Source organism: Papaver somniferum, chromosome 8, assembly GCF_003573695.1.
Source record: "Papaver somniferum cultivar HN1 chromosome 8, ASM357369v1, whole genome shotgun sequence".
Lineage (NCBI taxonomy): Eukaryota > Viridiplantae > Streptophyta > Magnoliopsida > Ranunculales > Papaveraceae > Papaver > Papaver somniferum.
The window spans coordinates 12348050-12371494 of record NC_039365.1 but is presented as its reverse complement, the minus strand read 5'-3'; the positions used below and the strand labels follow the sequence as shown (position 1 = coordinate 12371494).

The 23445-nt window shown below is 41.2% G+C and overlaps 2 protein-coding genes across 2 annotated transcripts; both read left to right on the top strand.

Moving 5' to 3' along the window:
- The first annotated feature begins 1518 nt into the window (after positions 1–1518).
- On the top strand, positions 1519–19472 carry LOC113305108 (ABC transporter B family member 28-like). Its single transcript, XM_026554210.1, has 16 exons — positions 1519–2132; positions 11018–11223; positions 11659–11948; positions 15346–15472; positions 15559–15642; positions 16192–16292; positions 16448–16498; positions 16586–16714; positions 16854–16916; positions 16990–17269; positions 17784–17932; positions 18021–18110; positions 18217–18351; positions 18432–18488; positions 18569–18625; positions 18944–19472. Exons 1-16 carry the CDS (start codon positions 1519–1521, stop codon positions 19178–19180), a joined length of 2670 nt encoding a protein of 889 aa, XP_026409995.1. The 3' UTR covers positions 19181–19472.
- Positions 19473–20417: 945 nt separating this feature from the next.
- On the top strand, positions 20418–21032 carry LOC113305107 (aspartic proteinase CDR1-like). Its single transcript, XM_026554209.1, has one exon. The coding sequence runs from the start codon at positions 20418–20420 to the stop codon at positions 21030–21032; it is 615 nt and encodes a 204-aa protein (XP_026409994.1).
- Positions 21033–23445: the final 2413 nt, after the last annotated feature.

Genomic DNA, 23445 nt, shown 5'->3' with positions numbered 1-23445 from the left:
TGGAGATGTGGCTGGCATGGTATGTCATTGGCACGGTGGTGCGGCTGGCATGCCTTTGGGGCGGATATGTGGCTGGCATGGCATGCCATTGGCACGATGGTGCAGCTGTAATGGTTGGCATGCCCTTGGCGCAGAAATGTGGCTGAAATGGCATGTCATTGGCGCGTTGGTGCGGCTGGCATCGTGGGCATGCCTTTGGCGCGGAGTTGTGGCTGGCATGGCATGCCATTGGCACGGTGGTGTAGCTGGAATGGTGGCATGCATTGGCACGAAGATGTGGCTGGAATGGTATGCCATTGGCACGGTGGTGCAGCTGGCATGGTTGGCATGCCTTGGCGCGGAGATGTTGCTAGTCAGTATTTGAGGGTTCTGCCGTGGAATGTAGCGTATATATAAAGGTACCCCAATAATTTTTACGTAGGCATGTTGAATGATTCAATAAATGCGTTAGTGGTCGTAGTGACATCATGTCAGATGTAAGGTTTTACGATTTTAACCTTAAGCTAAAAACCACCATCAACATTAAGTCCCCTGCTTATCTCGGAACATGGGCTTTGTTGCGAGGTAAGCATAAGATGGTGACAGACAAGGACAAAATAGAAACGGCAAGTCATGAAAAGATGGTCAGGAATATCCGTCTAAACTTTTTCGGGAGGTAAGGAGAATTCGTGATTCTTGTGTTGGTGGCTTCACGTAGATTCTGCCTGTGATGCTGCTATCTAGGCCGCGGAGTGGTAGATGTGGTTGCTGTTTGAGATGCAGAGTATTGGCATCGTCTTGGAATGGATGTGCGCCATCCGAGTTAGACTTGAGAATGAAGGACGGAGCCGTCAGCATAGACTCGGCGCTAAGTGGAGTTGCTAGCATTGGATTGGCTTGGAATGAGAAGTTAACATTGGATCGGCTTAGATTTGGAGTGGCGCGGACTATTGGCTTGGCACAGCGTAGCGCAGACTGTTGGCACCGTGCATCCTGCTATTGCGAGCCTGGTTGCCTCTTTCCAGGCGTGGCTTCAAATAAGAAGTCCCTTCCTTATTTAAATTCCAAAAGCGTTGCGGCTACAGAAGGGGACATGATTCTTCCTCCTCATGTCATATCATTGGTTTTGTTTCCTAGTCTCGGTGCTAGCGGTGGAGTGGTAGCAATAACGCTGGCAAGCGTGTTCCCAGTACGTATCTTCATTTTTCTTTACTCTTGATTAGTGTTTTGACGGGAGATTTCGCTGAGGCTGAGTTTTTGGCTGTAATGTAAGCCCATCTTGTCTGGTCGGCATCCATTTCTCTTTCTATTTAAGGTTTCCGCAGTATATATGCCGGTGAAATTATATCATCTCCATCTTTTCAGTGCAAAGGTTTCTTCTTGCCGAGTTCATCTTTATCATGTCAATCAGAAGTGGATCATCCTCGAGCCAGCCAGATTCTTCAGTCAAGCGCGTGGGGTCCGACTCTCGTAACAATTTTCCTACCTGGTTCGTCCGAGTCGAGAATATTATACCGGTATGCTTTCATTGATCAATAGATGTTTCATTGTTTGTTGACGAGTGATAAGAGATTTTCTTCTGTGCAGAGATACCCTGTTGAAGCATACGTGACTATTGTTGATGAGGATGACTTGGTTGCCCTTCTTCCTTCGAGTCCGATCCTACCAACCGTTATAGATCTGGAAAGCACCGATTTAGGAATTTCTTGTCATGAGTATCCAAATGAAGGTTTGTCGTTCGAGATCCGCATGAAGTGTTTATCTTCTAACTACCAGAACGTTGGTGGGTTTCTGCTGCGGAAGGAATTCGCGACTCTTTACACGAAAATATGGAAAAGATACGGCTACATCGCTACTAGGAGTATGGTGCAACATTGCGCGTCTGCTTTGGTTTCCACGGTGAATTGTCTCTTTCCTATGGTCGCTGAAATGGAAAGTATATCCATCTGTGACGTCGCGGAACCAAGTATTCAAAAATGGGAGAACATGGTGTCTACCTGTGAATCCCTAAAGTTCAACGTGAGTTGGTTGCGACATCGTCTTGACATCGTGAAGGTCGACAGAGCCGGTATTCTCGCTGACGTCGTTCCTGCTGCAAAGGCTATTTTGGAAGAGCAGAAGGCTCTGGCTATGGAGTCACAGAAGGTGGAAGAGTCAATCCAGAAATTGAAGAGCAGGACTGAAAGGTATCAAAACCGGTTGAAGATGATGCTTTCGAAGAACTACAATCTGTTGGATGGGCTTTTCTGAGTTATGTAGTTGCAAGGTGTTTGGTTTCTTTCTAGGTATCGAGCGCGTATTTTTCTTTTTTTATATAGGTTTTTTTTTTTTTGAAGAAATAAGAGAATTTTATTGATTTTCTCCAATTAACAAAAGAAAAGAAACTTGATAACTGATATGTGAAAGGAAGCGGAAAGATGCCTGGCTAGCCGTGCTATGATATGGCGAGGTGTGAGGCGACGGTCAGGCGTAGTATGCCTTGAGCCATTTTCCGTTGATGAACGCTTCCAGTTTTTCTCCGTCTTCCTTAATAACCTTGTGGTATCCACTGTCGTACACTTTCATGACTATATAAGGCAGTTCCCATTTTAGGGAGAATTTTGGTACGGACGGGTCTTGCTGGATGTGTTTGGTAGTCTTCAGTACCAAATCTCCCAATTGAAAAACCATAGGCTTCACGACTTTGTTATATGCTCTAGAAACCCTACTTTTGTACGCTTGCGCGTGTTCTTCCGCTCTGGATCTCTAGGAATCCACAGTGTGCAACTCTGCTACCCTGGCGCTCAATGCTTCATCTTCATTCCATCGAACTCCGCTTGCTTCGGTAATCCTAGCTGATGGGATTTTGACTTCTGCTGGGAGGATGGCGTCTGCGCCGTAGACGAGGGAGTAGAGAGAGGCGCCAGTGGAACTTCTTGGTGATGTCCGATACGCCCAAAGTTCCATTGGAAATTGTTCGTTCCATGTCCGAGGATTATCGTGCACTGCCCGACTGAGGATTCAGATCAAAGTTTTGGTAGTGCTTTCAGCCTATCCGTTTCCTTGGGGATAGTACACGGTGGAGAAAACTTGCTTAATTCCATATTCATCAAGTAATTCCCGTACTTTCTTGTTGGCGAAAGGAGTGTCGTTTTCGATGATAATTTTAGTCATGCCAAATTGGAAAATTATGTACTCCTTAATGAATGTCGCGATTGTGGCTCCAGTAGTTCCTCGTAAAGGTATGAATTCAACCAATTTGGTGAAATACCCGGTTGCCGTTATTATGTACTCGTGCTGTTTTGAAGACTGCGGGTTGATCTTTCCAATGATGTCGAGTCCCCATCTATAAAAGGGCCACGGACTGCTTATTGAGTGCAAAGGAGTCGACGGTACATGGATAGGGTTTCCGTGGATTTGACATTTTTGGCATCTCTGAACAAAAACAACTGCATCATCCTCCATGGTTGGCCAGTAGTATTTCTCGTGTATCTGATGGAATAACTTCCGTTTTCCTTGGTGTTCTCCTTCGTGCATTTATTTCAGCATGATCGGGATTTCTGCCTCGTTCAAACACCGTAACAAACTTCCTCCAAAGATTTTACGATATAAGATTCCTTCGTGGAATATGAATCTCTTGGACCTTTGTTTTATCTTGGTTGCGTCCTTCTTGTTGGTGGGGAGTACGCCGTCGCGAAGGTAACTGATGTATGTCTCCTTCCAGTCCCCGGCGTGGCCAATATTGAAGACTTCCAATTGATGCGGCGACGCTTGACAATTGGAACAGGTTCTTTGAAGCAGCCGAGATCGAGCCTCCATTTCTGGACAGTAGTATCCAAGGTGTTGCAAACGGTGATAGAGAGTTACCACTAGTGTTAGACTGCAAACTTCACCATGGACGCGGTTGAGTTGTTGTTGCGCTTATTTCTCTCTGAGGCATCTTGACAATGAACCGTCTGGGTTCCGATGGTACAGCTCTCCTCGGAGCATGAAGAAATTTTGTAAAGTTTTGAGACTGACCTTTCCCTGGGAAAGAGAGTTGTTAAGCTCTTGTATAATCGGTGTTCTCCTGTCGCCGGCTTCAGCCTCCTCAGGTTGCGAAAATCCATGTTGAAGCCACTGTTCATCTATTCACTGTCATGGTTTCCTCAAAACCTTCGAATTGCAGTTTTGATGCTAGTGTGGCTAGACAATCAGCATGTTTGTTTCCGCTGCGGCCAACATGCGTTATGGTCGTGTCGGCGATGTAATTTAGTAGATTTTGTGCCTCGGCTCTATACGAGGCCAATGTTACTTCCTTCAGTGCATATACTCCATTTACCTGGTTGACGAATAATTTAGAATCCCCTCTTATTTCCAGGCGCGTGGCTCCAGCTTGTTTAGCCAATGACAGTCCGATGAGAAAGGCTTCATATTCTGCTGAATTGTTGGTGCAAGGGAAGTCTAGCTTAAAGGAGTGCGAGGAGACATCACCGGCGGGGGATACTAGAACCACACCTGCTCCTCCAGTACCATTGTTAGGGGTGGCGGACCCGTCGAAAAATGGTAGCCACATTTCTTCCTTGATGAAAGAAATTTCCGGAAAATCTCCAGGAAGGTCCTCGTGTAGTTTTGTGGTATTCTCTCCCGGGAACGCTGCTAGCAAATCCGCAACGGCTTTCCCTTTGATAGCTTTCGGAGAAGCACATGTTATGTCAAATTCTGACATTTGGAGGAGCCATTTGGATGGACTTCCTATCAGAGCCGGTTTTGAGAGGAGGAACTTCACAAGATCGAACTTAGATATCAGTACCACTTTGTTGGAAAGCAGGTAATGTATGAATTTCTGGATGGAGTGAATCAGGGCCAAGCACGCCTTTTCTGCTTTGGGATATCTGAGTTCAACATCTCTTAAAGTTCGACTTAAGTAGTATATGGGATGTTCAATCCCTTCGTCATCTTCTTGGGCGAGGAGAGCTCCGACGACAGTGTCGCTAAAAGCAGTGTAGAGGCACAATGGTCTTCCTTGTACGGGAGACTTCATGATGGCTGGGGAAGACAATATTTGATGAATCTTCCGAAATGCCTCTTGTTGTAGAGTGATCCAGACAAAGCTCGCTCATTTCTTCAGCAAAGGGGTAAACGAAGCAACAAGTTGAGCCAACCCCGGTATATTGCGACGAATGTAGTTTATTTTACCCATGAAACTCTGGAGTTCTTTCACAGTTCGCGGTGGTGGCATTGTGAGGATGGCTTGGGTTTTGACCGGGTCGACTTTAATTCCCTCAGCGGTTACTTGGAAACCTAGGAACTTGCCCGAAGAGACACCAAAAACACACTTCAATAGATTCATCTTCAGGTTGTACTCGCGACACCTTCCAAACACCTGCCGCAGAAACTCCGCATTGGCCACCCGAGTTTTTGATTTAACCACTATGTCATCTACATAATATTCGACTTGCTTGTGCATCATGTCGTGAAAAATGGTAGCCATAGCGCGTTGTTAGGTGGCGCCAACATTTTTCAAACCGAAGGGAATCCCAATATAGTAAAAGTTTCCGATAGGAGTTCGAAAAGCCGTCTTACTTGCGTCGTGTTCGTACATCTTTATTTGATTGTAGCCGTTGTATCCGTCCATGAAAGAGAACATACCGTGTCCACTGGTGGCGTCTACCAGCATGTCAATGTTAGGAAGTGGAAAATCATCTTTGGGGCAACATTCGTTCAGATCCCTAAAATCGACACAGCACCTGATTTGGTCGTTCTTCTTCTTTACCGGAACTACGTTGGCCAACCAGGTAGGATGATGAATGGGTTTGATGAAACCAGCAGCCAGTAGCTTTTGAATCTCCATCTTGATCTGTTCTTCCACATTGTGCCTGAACTGTCTCGGAGTTTGTTTGACCGATTTGGATCCGGGCATTATGTGTAGATGGTGAGTGACCAGCTTTTCGTCCAAGCCAGGCATTTCCTCGTATGTCCATGCTAATACGTTTTGATATTCTTTGAGAAGGTCTACCATCTTTGCGCATTCGTCTGCACATAAAGTCGAGCTGATTGAGACGCGTCGCAGATATTCCTCACTCCCGACATTGAAAACCTCAAGTTCGTCCATGGTAGAGTTGGTTCCGTCCTGTAGCTGTCGTGGTGCATCCGGTACTTCCTCTTGCGGCTCGTTACTATGTTTGCATTCTGCTGGGCGGAGAGACTGTGTGGTAATCTCTCCTGTTAATTGCTAACAACGGCACTGATATACGGTTTTCCCTTTTTCACCATGAATTATGATAAGAGCATGTTCTCACTTGGTACGGGAGCGAGCAAAACTCTGGTTTGTTGGGTGGACGCTGGCGCGCTTCTCTTCCGAAGAGGTGGTGTGAGACCAGGTTTCTCTGTGAAACGATGCAAGCCCGTTGATTTCTTCGATTGGCATCCACTTTGGCAGTGGAGTGTGGTGAGTTTTGTTGGCTGCGCGCGCGGACCCTTCTTTGGCTAAAAAATTTTCATGCCACAGATCGGCGCATAGGGAGATAACGATGCAGAGATGCGGATGACTTCTCCGTTTAGCATGGTTTTCAGGCATTGGTGATATGTTGAAGGAATGATTCTGTTGTCATGGAGCCATGGCCTTCCCAGTATCATATATTAATCTGTCTCCTTTTCGATTACTTCGAACCTCACCTTTGAATGGACGATCTTACTGACAGATACAGGTTGATGTATCCATGCGTGCTGGTTTGGTTGCCTTCGAAATCGGTCATCGTAGTGGGCTGTCGCACGACTTTGCTTGGCCGCACCCGTGCTGTTCTGAGCGTTCTGAGGGTAACGACATTGGAGGACGCTCCTGTGTTAATGAGGGCCCTTTTGAATTCCACATCCTTGATACGGGATGTGACGTGTAGGGACCGATTATGTCCTTCTTCTGCCATCATGTCTTCGTCGGTAAATGTGACATTGTTGATGAACATCTCCGACATTCTTGACATTTCCAAACGCGAAGGAACCAGGGATGCGTTTAACGCTATTCGATTGATGGCAATGAACGTCTCCATCCGTTGATCCTTTGAAAGATGTAGGAGTTCACATAAACTTTCTACCAATGAGGCCGCTTCCTGGCCTACTGGTTTCTGATTGGTAGTGAAACTGTTGACTTGGGAATGATCGTCTAGGACGTTAGTCCCCAGTCCCGGAGTTTCCGGGACAGGTGGGTCACTCAACTCCGATGTTAGGCTGATAAGAAAGTCGAGTATGCTGTTAATTGCCTCTTTCATCAGATCCATATTCCTGGTGTGGATCTCCTGAACTCGTGCCAAATCATCCAGCTTTGGAACTTCTTCGTCGGTTGCGTTGTTGGATGTTGTGTTGGGAGGGGAAACATTTCCATTCGATTGAGTGGAACTTGGGGGCACGTATTCAGTCCCAAAACCAACCATCTTTCTAAGTTGGAGTTAAAAAGCGTAATCTGAAATTGGTATTGCAACTGAGAGATTAATCTCCCACTGTGGTCACCAATTGTTTGAGGGTAAAAACAGTTTCTGCTGATTTTGGTAATTTCGAGTGTGTGGGTGAGAAACGAGTCTAAACCCTAAACAACGTACTGCAAGGGAGTACTTTGATTCGAGAGATCAATCTGTACAAATCCGGCCTAAACCAAGAAATGGCCGTTCCAGACTTTCTTCGGTCACAAAGTGAAGGAGAAGGGCTGGTCTATGGAGGGAAGCGGAGAGAGTGTTGAGACCATAATAGTCGATTCGGAAATAGTAGTTATTTGACGACTTGTATCAGAAAGTGAAAAGCTAACAGATGGGAAAGCTAACAAGTGATTTCTGAGTGTTGTATTCTCCTGACCTCCAAAAACTTGTCTTTGGTGGAAATAAGTGAGACCTACTTGTACAAGTCGCAAAGAAACGTACCCTGGTCTCGTAAGAAGTGGAAACGGTTGAGTAAATGGAAGAAAACGGTAACGGGTAACGCATGGAATTGATGTCTCCATAATGAAGGAAACGTTTCACCAGTACTTCTTGTATTTACTAACCGCCTCACCCTTATGAAACTTTCCTGTAACGGGCGTAGTGTACGCCGCACGTTGTAAACCGCCAGACCAATACCCTGATGAGCATCCCTCAGTTTATGACATGTTTTGATGTCTCGAGTGTTAAACGTGTAACATGTTGCTACCTGTGGCGTGGCCAAAGTATTTGGCGTTTGTAGCCAAGTTGGTGCCGTGACCAAAGAATAGGCATCGTAGCCATTTTGGTGCAGTGACCAGAGTGTTAGCATCGCAGCCAAGTTGGTGTCGTGACCAAGAGTTAGCATCGCAGCCAAGACATTTCCACGAGTCGTTTGGTGGAAGGTTTGTACGGATGAGGTATTCATCTCAGGAGGAAGGGTAGTCGTAGATTGTTGCAACCCTTCGTTTGGAAACCAGCGGCATGGTTGCGGCGCTTGCATGCTCTTGGCACGGCCAAATTAGGGTTTTGGCGTCATGGCCAAAAATTGGCGTCGTGGCCAAGAGATTGCCATACATCGTCTGGTGGCAAGTTTGTATGGCTAAGATTCATATCTCAGGAGGAAGGGCGTCTGTTGATTGTTGCAACCCTTCGTTTGGCAGCCAGTGGCATGTGGTAGGGACGGCATGGCTTTGGCATGTTTTAGGCGTGACCAAAATTGGGGTTTTGGCATAAACCGTGATGTTTGGCCTTGGGCCGGAAGTTGCCATGCGTTAGGTGGCGAACTTTTACAGCTGAGATTTGCATCTCAGATGGAAGGGTAGCCGTTGATTGTTGCAACCCTTCGTTTGGAAGACAGCGGCATGGTGGTAGGGCCGCATGGCTTTGGCATGTTTTAGGCGCGACCAAAATTAGGGTTTTGGCATAAACCGTGATGTTTGGCCTTGGGCCGGAAGTTTCCATGCGGTAGGTGGCGAACTTTTATGACTGAGATCTGCATCTCAGATGGAAGGGTAGCCGTTGATTGTTGCAACCCTTCTTTTTGCAGCCAGCGACATGGTAGTAGGGAGGCATGGCTTTACCATGTTTTAGGCGCGGCCTAAATTAGGGTTTTGGCATAAACCGTGATGTTTGGGTTTGGGCCGGAAATTGCCATGTGTTAGGTGGCGAACTTTTACGGTTGAGATATGCATCTCAGTTTGAAGGGTAGCCGTTGATTGTTGCAACCCTTCATTTGGCAGCCATCGGCATGGTGGTAGGGCCGCATGGCTTTGGCATGTTTTAGGCGCGGCCAAAATTAGGGTTTTGGCATAAACCGAGATGTTTGGTCTTGGAACGGAATTTTCCATGCGTCAGGTGGAGAACTTGTACGGCTGAGATATGCATCTCAGATGGAAGGGTAGCCGTTGATTGTTGCAACCCTTCGTTTGACAGCCAGCGGCATGGTAGTAGGGCCGCATGGATTTGGCATGTTTTAGGCGCGACCAAAATTAGGGTTTTGGCATAAACCGTGATGTTTGGCCTTGGGCCGGAAGTTGCCATGCGTTAGGTGGCGAACTTTTACGGCTGAGATCTGCATCTCAGATGGAAGGGTAGCCGTTGATTGTTGCAACCCTTCGTTTGGTAGCCAGCGGCATGGTAGTAGGGCCGCATGGCTTTGGCATGTTTTAGGCGCGGGCAAAATTAGGGTTTTGGCATAAACCGTGATGTTTGTCCTTGGGCAGGAAGTTTCCATGCGTTAGGTGGCCAACTAGTACGGCTGATATCTGCATCTTAGATGGAAGGGTATTCGTTGATTGTTGCAACCCTTCGTTCGGCAGCCAGCGGCATGGAGGCATGACCGACATGGATTTGGTGCGGAGGTGTGGCTGGCATGGCATGCCATTGGCACGATGGTGCGGCTGGCATGGTTGGCATTCCCTTGGCGCAGAGATGTGGCTGGCATGGCATGCCATTGGCACGATGGTGCGGCTGACATGGTCGGCATGCCTTTGGCGCGGAGATGTGGCTGGCATGGTATGCCATTGGTACGGTGGTGCGTTTGGCATGGTTGGCACGCCTTGGCGCGGAGATGTGGCCGGCATGGTATGCCATTGGCACGGTGGTGCGGATGGTATGGTTGGTTGGCATGCCTTTGGCGCAGAGATGTGGCTGGCATGGCATGCCATTGGCATGATGGTGCGGCTGGCATGGTTGGCATGCCCTTGGAGCAGAGATGTGGCTGGCATGGCATGTCATTGGCACGGTGGTGGGGCTGGCATGGTTGGCATGCCTTTGGCGCGGAGATGTGGCTGGCATGGCATGTCATGTCATTGGCACGGTGGTGCGGCTGGCATGGTTGGCATGTCTTGGCGCGGAGAATTGGCTGGCATGGTATGCCATTGGCACGGTTGTGCGGCTGGCATGGTTGGCATGCCTTGGTGCGGAGATGTGGCTGACATGGTATGCCATTGGCACGATGTTGCGGCTGGCATTGTTGGCATGCCTTGGCGCAGAGATGTTGCCAGTCAGTATTTGAGGCTTCTACCTGGAATATAGCGTATATATATATAAAAAAGGCACCCCAGTAATTTTTACGTAGACATGTTGAATGATTCAATAAATGCGTTAGTGGTCGTAGTGACGTCACGTCAGATGTAAAGTTTTACGATTTTAACCTTAAGCTAAAAACCATCATCAACAATATCGTACACCTCTGACTGAAAATCAGATTTTTCAAAGTTATAATTTTCTAAAAAGAATTAAGCCCTCGAATGTTCCGTGATATTATTTTATAATCCATTAACCAACTCCTTGTTTGTATGTTCAATTCCACAAATTCATAACGGAGAAACTTCAATTAAAGGTAACTCCTTTCCCCAGTTCTCATCAATCCTCTCTCTCGCCAACGAAAGCTAACTGTGTTAAGGGGAAGTTAAATTTTCTATCGTGCAACGAAAGAATCCAATTCGGTGATCCGATGCCAGGTAGTAGTTTAAGAAGCAAACTTAGGCTAGCGATACGTACCTTTCGTATACTACCCAAGCCCGTAATAAAGCCCAGTGTCCAAAAACAGTTTCATGACTACTAGAGATATTTTCGGTAGAGTGTAACGTGTCCATAACCATTCATGGAGAAAATTCTTTTCTTTTTAGGTTTATTAAAGAAGAAGATGTAGCTCGAATTTTGGAATTAGGTTCAGTGCAGATTGCAAACAAGCTGTTTCTTATTAGACCTTGGTCACCTTTCATAGAATCTCATATTGATTCCATTAAAATTATACCAGTGTGGATGAATCTCAGGGATGTAAAAATTCATCTCTGGAATGATGTTGGTTTAAGTAAGATTGCCAGTTTAGCGGGTAAACCGATTATGACAGACTGCATTGAAGACTAAAATGCCGATTGATAGAGTCTATGTATTGCAGCTGATTGTTCTTTCCCTATTGAGCTTTCAGCCAAAATTGATGTTACAAAGCTTATGGTAAAATCATATTACCCTTGGAGGCCAATTGGCTACTCTCATTGCATGAGCTTTGGTCATTCAAGTGTAAAATGCATCTACAAACCAACCCAATAGATTATCGTTTTTTGGGTTCCAAATAAGTCCTCTTTAGCTGTAGGAGATAGTATTGACCCTAATCAAATAGCGTAAAACAAAAATTTTGATGTAAAAGCTTCTTTTGAGAATCAATCTTCAAAAGAGTCAAATCGATTTGGGAGTAGTGGTGATTAGGCAGGGATTTCTCAACCGTAAAAGTGGACAACATAGTTTACTACGGTTGATTTCTGCGCAGAGATACTTGTGAATGGGGATAGGATAATTGAACAAGAAAAGGTTCTTGGTGAGTGGGTTTCTTATAAAAGAAAAGAAGGCGCTGAAAAAAAGAAAAAAGAAAATCACTTACAGATTCCTACAGGATACTTGAACCTGTATGCTATTCTTAAAAATGGTCAGCCGGTTGTGGAAGATGCAACTGATCCCGCCATTCCCTCTGGTTTCGAAACCCAAAACAGGTTTCATGGATTCAAAGAAGAAAAAGAATGTGAGGTAACCACTTCCAAGTTAGTTCTGGAAGATTCTAATGTAAGCATCGCAAAACCATCATTGTGCAAGCCAAAATACAAGAAATTGAGAATGAAAACCAAAGATACGGGTCTGCAACCAAATGGTACTCTCTTAAGTTTTAAAAAAAAGCTTCCTAAATCTAAAGTCTCTATAAAAGTCTCGACAACTAAACTTTTGGAGTTTGGTTCTTTATGGGGATTAAAAGTTCCACCTCTAAAGACTAATCGTTAATCGTGAAATAGTTATCTCGCAAAAAATCATGATAATTTATTTATAGAAGATGTTGACGAGTCTGCTAATTGACAATAGGCGGTGGTCTTCATTGTGGTTTGCAAGTTGCTTTTTGGTTTTTAATTAGGTTTCGCAAGTCGTGTTTTTTCTGTCGGTACTCCTTCTATTCTTTGTTTTAGCTTTATTTTTGTTAAGTTGCTTATACGCGGGCTTTTGGCTCTTTGTCGGCTGTATCCGCCCATACACGGGTTGTGTGCTTTAATTTATTCTCTTTCAACGATCAAAAAGCAAAAAAAAAAACAAAAAAAACTAGAGTTTTTCTTTATAATATATATATATATATATATAAAGTTAGATCTCACTATTGTCATATGCCTATGTTTTCGTTTTCTTTATTCTGCTCATCCTACATTTTATTTTCCATGCTATTTCACCAATGGATCACTGTGCAAATGGCTCGTTACTTGGTCATCATCTCAAACAAGAAAAGTGAAAGAAAAAAACATCGGCCGTACTCTCAAAAACAAATATTCCCCAAGTTTCCAAGTCTCTCAAAATATCACCTCTTGGAGAGAGATTTCTATCATGACTATTTTCTTAAAAAAGTATCTCCAAATCTTTGAAAACAACAAATTTATGACTTTCGATTCTCGTTCGAATAATAGGGGTGTTAGAGTGATTTTTATGAAATCCAGGGGCGGAACTACGGCCTAGGCTGGGCTGGCTTAAGCCACCCCCAAAGCCCAAAAACACCATTTTTTTACCAGCCTATTTCTATTAGGCCAAATTTTAGTACCTTAATTTTAGGCTTAAGCCAGCCTAACCGGGAGTATAAAATGGTCAAGCCAGGGGTTACCAGGATTTCTGGTTCCGCCACTGATGAAATCCTAATCCAATACTAACTTGGATTTTCAGAAAATTTAAATGACTTAAATAAAGGTCTTTAACCAATAACAAGAGACACTAGGAAACTTTCCAAAAATCTTTATACACTAACAATAGATTTGAGAACTCTCAAGAAGTCATCTGGAATCTCATTTGACTAACCCCCTCTCCCCCTCTTAGTAATATGAAAATGGAAACTACTAATATTGTTTTCGGGCCTTAGTAGTACATATTAATAAAAGAATGATTTTTTAGGGACCATGGATTTTTTTAGGGGACCATGATTTTATTAGGCCACCTTCCCTATAGTTATATGGGGCGTCCTAAAGTGTTGAAATGACTAACCTACCCTTACCTAATTTAATTTAAAACCAACCTAATAACCACCTATATATATATAACCAACACCTCTTCCCATGCACCACCACAGCCGACCACCACCGATTACCACCACCACCACCTCTGATTATCACCACCACCAACCACCGGTTACCACCACCACCTCCTCCCACCACCACCGCCGATTACCACTACCACCAACCACCGATTACCACCACCACACCACCACATCTATATATAACTTAATTTAAAACATTAACAAAGATATTCTCACAAACCCATTACTTGTCATTCGTTTTTGGTTGAATAAATGAGAAGTAATCATCAAAATGAGTTGAAAATGGAAGTTGCAGAGAAGTTTAATGGAGGTTTTCTTTTTCAGACAAAAGTTCGGTTACGTCGCAAAAAACAAGTCTCAGCCGAACTTTTAGTTCGGTTACGTCGCAAAACGTTCGGTTTCGTCACAAAAAGTTTGGTTATCACGAATTAATTTTTTCTTAACCGAACTCAGAGTTCGGTTGATTCGCAAAAAATACTTTTAACCGAACTCCTTGTATTAGAACAACACAAGTCCATAAGTTCGGTTCCTTCGGAAAATAAGGATATCACCGAACTTTAAGTTTGGTTGGTAGAGCAATTTGATATGTAACCGAACACACAAGATGTACCCAAATAAATTGTTAAATTCAAAGTTCGGTTACCTACCATTTTATACTAGGTAACCGAATATAGCACTGGAACTTTGGTTTTTTTTTTTTTATCAGTGAGTTCAGTTAGATACGCTTTTGGATAAAAGTTTGCGAACCAACGGAACTATGTACAATTGGTAAAATTTTATTTTCAAGTAAAGTTCGGTTAGTTATTGTTTGCAAAGAAACCGAACTTCTAGACCCTAAAGTTTGGTTACATTGCGGGCAAACCGAAAATTACACTGTACGACCAAACCTCCATTAACGAGCGAGTTCGGTAACCTGCGTGTTTGGAAAACGTAACCGAACTACACTTTCAGGTTTGTTCGGTTACATGTTCTTGACATATGGTAACCGAACTGGTCCAAATCTACATAAAGAATTTCATTTTTTTGAAAGTTTGGAGCAATTAAACCAACATTATCTAAGTTTGAAGCTTACTTAATAACCCAAATGCTCTTCCTCCGGTTGTGGTTGGTAAAAAAATTTCATGTTTTTCTTCTTCATCTTCTCTAACTTTACTCTCTCAATAATTCTACTTCTTTAACTTAATCATTTCACTAATAATTTCACTAATCATTACCCAAAATTAATCAGGAGGGTAGTTTATGTATTAATATAAATATATAGATAAGGGGTGACCAAGATTTACTTCTAAATGTCTTACTAAAAATAGAATCATGCTCCCTAAAAAAACCATGGTCCCCAAAAAATCGTTCTTGTAAAAAGATAACTTAAAAGTTTACTTTCAATAGATTTGGGCCGTCTTTGTCCGGCCCAGATATCCTATCAGGATTTCCTTATATGATGCAAGTTTTCCCCTCTTCCGTACTGAACTAAGGGTTCCCTTTTAGGGTTCTTTATACATGTATAGGAAACCATGAAACTACTTCCAACCTAACTCTCATATGATCTCTCTCAGCTCTCTCTCACTACTCTATAAAACATCCTATGAACTGCTTTTACTATCCAAATAATTATATAAAATAAAGTGAGGAAACGTAAATCAGTGCATGTTTATCAACCTAATTTCGCTTGCACAAAAGTATTGCTCAAATCACTATAAATTGAGTGCTCAGCTGCTCATGTAACAGATATACATCTGATTGTCACTGAGTGGCTCCTATGCTGTGTGTTACCCGTTGCCGTTGTATCTATTCCATTTGTTTTTCGCCTCTATTTAAAATGTCTCGATGATAAATCTGTTTTTATGTAGTACCATCAGATATTACCAGTGACCTTTAAAGGACTTGATTTCTTAACTTGTACAGGTTGGTGAACTGACTGGGTTGATAACATCTGATTTGGGTTCAGTAAAAGACGTCGTTAGCGAAAACACTTCACGTGATCGAGGTTTTAGGGCACTTTCTGAGGCAAGCTATTCTACACTATTTAAAAGTGAGATTTATGTTGCTGCATATTTAGTACTTAGATTTCGATTTTTATAGTTGAAATCTCTAACTTCTGGTGCTCCTTATTCTCAGGTACAATATGCATTCTTTTTGCCCTATCTCCCCAACTTGCTCCACTTCTCGGTCTACTGACGCTTTCTGTGTCATTTTTTGCTGGTAAACACTTACTTTTGATTCTTGGCGTTGTTTCTTTGTTTGTTCATGAGACCATTACTTTGATATCGTAGTTGTGGTAAAGTTGCTTGATTCAGTAATTTTAAGTGCGTAATGAACTGATCGGTTAAATGGATGATATTAGATACCCTAGCTTTCATGTATACCTATCTTAACCTAATAAAGCTGTGTATATGCTTGTTCAGCTTTCTTAGGTCTGTTTGATTACATTTAGGGAATAACATTACATATCCCTCCCAAACTTCGTCAATATCATCAACAATTTCATGTGGGAGATGTATTAGGTATTGCCGTTGTTGTTACTTTTCTTGATGAGGAACTCTAGTACAAGTATCAGTATACTTTTCAGGTTTCTTCAACAAAAATTTAAGTTATTACTTCCTAAAATAAATATCTCATTTCTCATTTCTGCCACTGTGTGCCAAACCATTCACTTTTCCCCCACAAATGTTCATGCATGCATGCCACTCTTACTCTTGTTATTCCTTTCTATGGGAAACTATTAACATAAGCATATCTTACGTTTACAAGCTATATACAAGAGGTCAACTATACCTGTCTTCAAAGCACATGGGAAGGCCCAAGCATCGATATCCGACTGTGCAAGTGAAACCTTTTCAGCTATTCGCACTGTAAGTTTTCATATACTAATCGAGGGAGTGCCTTGCTTTTTAGTCAAGTATCCCACCTCTCTAGGTGTTTGGTAGCAAATTGCAGTGTGTTAAAGTAAACTTCTTGAATGACAATTATTCCAAAATTGGTTTCTTCACTGTTTTCTTTGCTATAGGTCAGATCCTTCAGTGGTGAAAAGCGTCAAATGTCAATGTTTGGAAGTCAAGTAAGTTACTGATCCCTTGCTATCTAATATACTGAAGTCTCCTCAGTCCTCAAAGTGTTAGCTGTCTAAAAATGAGAAGTTCGGCAGATTCTAGGTTATCAGGCTAGTGGCATAAAGCTTGGAACTTTCAAATCAGCAAATGAGGCTGTGACAAGAGTTGTGATCTACATATCTTTGTTGGCTCTATATTGTCTTGGTGGAAGCAAAGTAAAGGCGGTGAGGACATCTTTTATCTACCACGTGTTTTTTTAATGATTGTTTATCATGCTGATTATCACAATCTGTCGTATTATTATGGCCATAACTTCTTTGAATGACAGAGAAAACTGAAGCATTTTAAGTATATTATTTGCAGGGTGAATTATCTGTTGGAGTCATGGCGTCTTTTATCGGATACACGTTCACTTTGACTTTTGCTGTAAGTCAATTTATCATTTTAATTCTATTTTCACCTTCTAATCTGCTATCTTATATCAGGAAAACTGTTTCAGGTTCAAGGGTTGGTCAACACATTCGGCGACCTACGTGCAACTTTTGCTGCTGTGGAACGGATCAATTCTGTCTTATCTGGGACAGAAATTGATGAATCCCTTGCTTATGGCTTAGAAAGAGAACTCCATAGAAAAGAAGGCTCTAGTGGCAATCTTGAATTATTCTTCGATAATGATTTTACCGAGAAAAATGTAGCTCTAAATGAGCATTACATGTCAGCGCTGAAGTCATCTGGTAATGGGTGTGGTGTAGCTTGGAACGGCGATATTAGTCTTGAAGGTATCTTGAATTTGGTTTTACACATTTCCCGAGATGCATATATCCTACTCAGCTGAATCTCTTAGTATCTGAATTTGTGTTTCATTTGGTCCTTTCTTAATTACATAGAACCAACAGATAAACACAAAAAATGACACACAGTTTATTGTGTTTACAACTTCCTCTTCATCATGACACCCAGGCCAGAAACAACAATGAGGTCATTTTACGGAATAACACTCATTTACTCTCCCAATCTCTTTGGTTCGCGATATTGAGTTTAGAGATTCTTGAGGACACTGTTCGATACTTTGCTGAGCTACCTTGTAGCTTGGTCAAATCATTTGTCTATTACACCAACTTTAAAAAGCCGACCAAAATTTTATCTATTTATTTGTTGGTAGCCAGTTCCACTACATAAAAAGATCTTGGGTGTCTGTTTCTTGTCAATAATTGGATTTTTCGTTCAATGCATGTAGGCAAGTAGCCTCTAATTTTGTATCTTTTTACCAACTCAGACTGTATTCTTTTGTAGATGTTCACTTCTCATATCCTTTGAGGCCTGATGTTGAAGTCTTAAACGGTATTAACCTAACACTTAAATATGGTACCGTAACTGCTCTGGTGGGTTCAAGTGGTGCAGGGAAAAGTACAATCGTTCAACTATTGGCTCGTTTCTACGAGGTTTAGATTTCCCTTTCCTTTTGATTTTCCATTTTACATAAAAGGGTGAAAATGGTTTACTATATATCCCGTGTCTTATCTTTGACAGCCAACCAGAGGTCGCATAACTGCAGCAGGAGAGGATGTAGAAACCTTTAATAAGAGTGAATGGGCTCGTGTAGTCTCTATTGTGAATCAGGTTACTTTCTCAACACCCACCTTTTTCTAATTATAGCATCCGATACTTGGACTTTCAGTGCATATTCAGCTTTGATGTATGTTAACTATCCTATAATTTGGTGCAGGAACCTGTCCTCTTCTCGGTTTCTGTTGGAGAAAACATTGCGTACGGCCTTCCAGATGATAACGTTTCCAAAGAGGATGTGATCAGGGCAGCCAAGGCTGCGAATGCACACGACTTCATTATTTCCCTTCCACAGGTTTCTTCTCTTTGGATTTTTTGCCATCATTCTCCAGTATTTTCATGCTTTAATACTTCTCTTTAATTTTATTTTCCAAGGGTTACGATACACAAGTAGGTGAACGCGGAGGCTTGCTGAGTGGAGGGCAGAGACAGGTAAAACAGAAAAAAAATTGTTCTTTCATCATGGATTTGATGACATGGATCATATGGTATTTAACTTACCTAATTTGCAGAGAATAGCCATTGCTAGAGCTCTACTCAAGGATGCACCAATTTTGATACTGGACGAGGTATGCTCTTATGCTACTTAATCTCTGATTCTCTATGTAGGAACTGTATTGATTAATATGCTAGTGCTGCTCGACCTTTTACTGGATGATTGATGGTGGGTTGGAGCATGATCAGAAGAGGAAAGATATTGACCGTTTTAACTCCCACCTGCTGCATTAGTGGTAGTGTGGTCTTCTTGACCCATGTCGATCGTGTGTCCATTGAACTAGTACTCTATAAATTCCCTTTTCATAACCAGCAGTTTGTCAATTTTCTTGCATTACTCTTTTCTTTTCAATTTTTTTTCTCCGTTAGTATAAAAATTTATTTTAACTCAGGCGACCAGTGCTTTAGACACTGTAAGTGAGCGCTTGGTCCAGGATGCTCTTAACGTATTGATGAAGGGGAGAACTACACTGGTGATTGCTCATCGACTAAGCACTGTTCAGAACGCTTACCAGATAGCTCTCTGTTCTGATGGGAAAATCGCAGAGTTGGGGACTCATTTTCAGCTGTTAGCAAAGAACGGTTTATATGCATCTTTGTTTGGGACACAACGACTTGCATTTGAGTGACTCCAAACAACAATCTTCTCTTCTGCTGCAACGAACAAAATTGCAAGCGCAAGCCATAGAGTATGTTGCAAGTGTTCTTTTGGTTTAATTCTGTATAATACATAGTGATAGTCATACAGACTGTACGCCGCAAAATACTACACTGAAAAAGATGTTATCATAATTGATATTTTGTCAATTTTTGCTCAAGGCTTTTAATCACTAGGTATGCAAGTATGTACCTAGGGAGACTAATGAGGTAGCTGATCTTTTAGCCAAGGAGGCTAGAAACAGCAAAACCAATGTAGTATGGTCCGCCTAATTGGGTAGAAACTCTCATTAGTGAGACTGGATGTAATCTTTTAATTTGATTAATGCAATTCCTTTCTTATTACAAAAAAAATAAAAAATGATTGATATTTTGTGTGTTAGTCCAGCTGACACTCCTTGCACTATAATAATGGTAAGATCTTGATTAATAACAACAGATTCTCTTGATCTTCACTATAAAAAAAAACTGCAATAAGATTTTATTTTTCTCAATACAGTGCTATAAATTGAAGTTTAAAATTATACATAGTTGCGTCCATCAAAATTCTTCTTGGATCAAATATGGGGAAATTTTTTTTCATGTTTTTCCGACAATTACGCATGTTTCACTACTATTAAGCTCAGTCACCGCGGAGAATCCAAATAAAGGGTTCACAATAAAGATTATTCATAGAGATTCTAAAAAATCACGTTTATATCCAGGTGACCATCTAACAAGAGACTTGAGGATCCGAAGACTCGTCGAACAATCCAAATCTCGAGCACGTTACATAGAGTCACAAATATTTCTGTAGAGCAATTCAACTCGCTCCATGAATCCTGATGTTGCACGTTTACCAGTAATGTACGAAACAAGCAGGTTTTACATTGGAATGGTTGGTTTAGGTAAGTTTCTGGTAAACAAAAACCATTCATGAGTTATTATTTAATGATTGACATAGGTAGTGATCAAACATGACTCCAGTGCGAAGGTGCCACTAAGACTTTCAACCAAGATATGTCATTTTATCCTTGGAGTCGGTCAACTACATATCGTCATGTTCCTTGTAATACACATCCTCTTTACAAAGGAGATAAGTGCAATGTTGATGGACAATGCACTTACTTATCAGACTATGAGAGTGGATCAATTACATCTAGTGTTGTTGCTAAAGAAAATTTCACTCTAAAATCCAACACCGGTGGCCTTGAAAGTATTGAATAACTCATGGGTTGTGGTTTTTGTCAAGAAAATTTCGAAAACTTTATCGGTAAGAATCATATGCTCGGAAAACCTGATCTTATTGCAGGAATACTCGGTTTAGGATCAGGACAATGGTCTTTTCTAAACCAATTAGGTACTGCCGGAGAAGGTAGATTTTCCTACCGCTTCGAGACGTTTAACTATAATATTGAGGGATCAAATACATACTTAAGGGTTGGTGCAGATGCGACGATCGGAGGCGTAGGTCAAAATGTACATATAACTCCGATTGTCGTGCCTAATTATCCGACTTCGCTCTATTACTTAAATCTAGAAGATATTAGTGTTGGTAAAAAAAGAATCAGATTTCCTAGAGGTACTTTTAAGCTTAACGAGAAAAGAGAAGGAGGCACAATCATAGATTCTGGCACTCCAATATCCACCATGTATAAAGATCATTTTGATAAAGTTGCAGATTTGGTTAAGGCACATTTTAAAGAGCTCGAAATTGAATGTATTGGTTCCCAATATGATTTTGATGTTTGTTTCCGTCCTCAGGGAAGATTTGATATTAATAACTTTCCTTCCATCACACTGCATTTTCAACAGGACGGTCACGATGAGATCACACAATTTTAAAACAAATTTTCTTCTTCTGGAGTTAATATTCAACTTTAATGCTAAAACCGTTACAGATTCTCATGTATTATGAGAACGGTTAGAAATATTATGAGAACGATTACAAATTCACTAGAAAAAATCATTCATACCCATTAAGGTGTGCTTTCTTCCACCTGCAATGGTTGTGAAATTTGAAAATCACACTATATTTGAAATCAATAAAAACTAGAATAACATTCATATAGCAAATTAAACATTTCTAACTCAAAAAATATCAAACCAGATCACAAGTTGTGTTTACCGTGCAGAGACATTATGCGAAACGTATTGCAAAACCATCATCCGTTTATGGAGCAGAAAATACACAAAGGAGAAATATTATGGAGTTAGAGAAAGAAAAAGTTAGCTAGCAGGAGACTGAAATCTACAGTATACCGGCGAGAATATGGAAATTCGAAAACAAGTTCTTCCACACTTGTTGTGCTCTATGTTGTTCCGGAGTTCAGTACATGGATGTCGATCACTATAGTCTAATCTACCAAGAAAATACATTATCAGTTGAGAGAAAATCCTAAACTAAAAGTACCCCATATTGCAGTTAGCACATTATAATTATAGACTTCAAGTATAACACTAACGATCACTTAATATATACAGATTATGGCTTGGATGGAGGTCGAGGACGACTATGGAAAAACATGGTTCGAGGCGTCTGGTGAACTAGCGGAGAATTTAGTCCAATGGACTTCAAAATCAATACTAAAAATAAAGAAGATAATTATATAATATTAGCTTAGAAGGTTTTTTACTAGGTTGTTACGAAAATGTCATTAAAAACTTATCATTAGTAAAATGAAGGAAGGAACAATGAAGATATATGGAATACTTTACCGAGTAGTGGACATAGAGACCGACTTCCATATTATGCTTGCCCCGAAAAATTATGATCCCACGTAGGATGTACACGGTACCGAGATTTAACATGCCCTTGATTGGTTGGGATAGACAAGATACAACAACAAATTTTCCTCTAAGAATCATAAGTGAAACCAGGTACAAGTTACTCCCTTCGTTTTTTGGAAAACCGAAAAGAGATAACATCACTTTTCATTTTATCCAAAAAAGCAAGATAAACTGAAAGTATCTCTGGAAACGGAAAAGAAATAATATCATTTTTTTTTCATTTTATCGTAAAAGCAAGCTGAATTGATAGTAACTCTTTTTTTGGAAATTAAAAAGAGATATTATCACTTTTCATTTTATCCTAAAAACAAGCCAAACTGATAGTAATTTTTTTCTAGAATAGTAGGGCCTACAAAATTTAGATTCATTTAAGATGCATACGTGAAACCAGGTAGCAAGAACATGCCAAAGCCCGTACCGTTATGGCACGGGTCATATCCTAGTGTTATTCCAGATTATAAAGCCAATTTTGTGGTGACAACCGTTGGAAACATTTGTTTAGGAATTTTTCGTGGTGATACAAATATGCCAGCTTTCATCTTAGGAGCAGCAACAAGCTAATAAACGCATTTTATACAATGTTATGGATCGGTCATTCTCATTCGTTACAGAATATTGCGAGTTAGATTCATGAAGGGACAATCCCATTTAGTTGGGAATTAGCCGATGATTAATTCATTACTTTGGAATTTAATAAACTACTATTCTAGTTTTTCCGGTACCATTTTAGAAAAAAAAAAATATTTTCAGCAGTTGTATTTCAAATTTTTGGATCTGGAAAAATAGTGTCCGACGCTTGCTAATTAAGCCACTTGCAATCATACTCTCTTCAGATTGTCTGTATTTTTATTTATTCTTTTGACGATAAAAGAATAAAAATAGTGACTACATAATTGCTTACAAGATAAAAGCACCAAAATACAAGATAGTCTAAACCTAAATATAAATGACGACACTAATTACAAGTACATTACGAAGAGAAAGAACCATGAACTATAAAAACATCCAATTTTTGTAAGTATAATAATGAAAGATGGCGTGAATCGGAATTAATTTCGATCATTTAAAATGATTATTTTCATCGATAAGAAATGCTCCGAATACAATGTCTAACCATCGCATCGCATCCTTCCTTTTTTACCAAACTTAACTAATATCGAGCCAACCATTTCATGAACAATTGCAAAAACGAAGATAGCGAGACGTATACAAAAGACACACCATTGCATTGCCTGTGCGGTATGGTGTGTTGCAGTAACCAGAATGACTAGATGCGTGTCTAATCGTACTCTCGCAATAAGTGGATTTTGGTTGGCTGCTATGATACCAACTACATAAACGCGCCAAAAATCTTCTCGTCTCCAGCAGTTGCCATGGCATATGCGACTGCAAATCTTCTTCAATTTCACCCCGGCAACAATTGAAGTTATTTCGACCTAATTTCACTAAACCCGGAAGAAAAAGATTT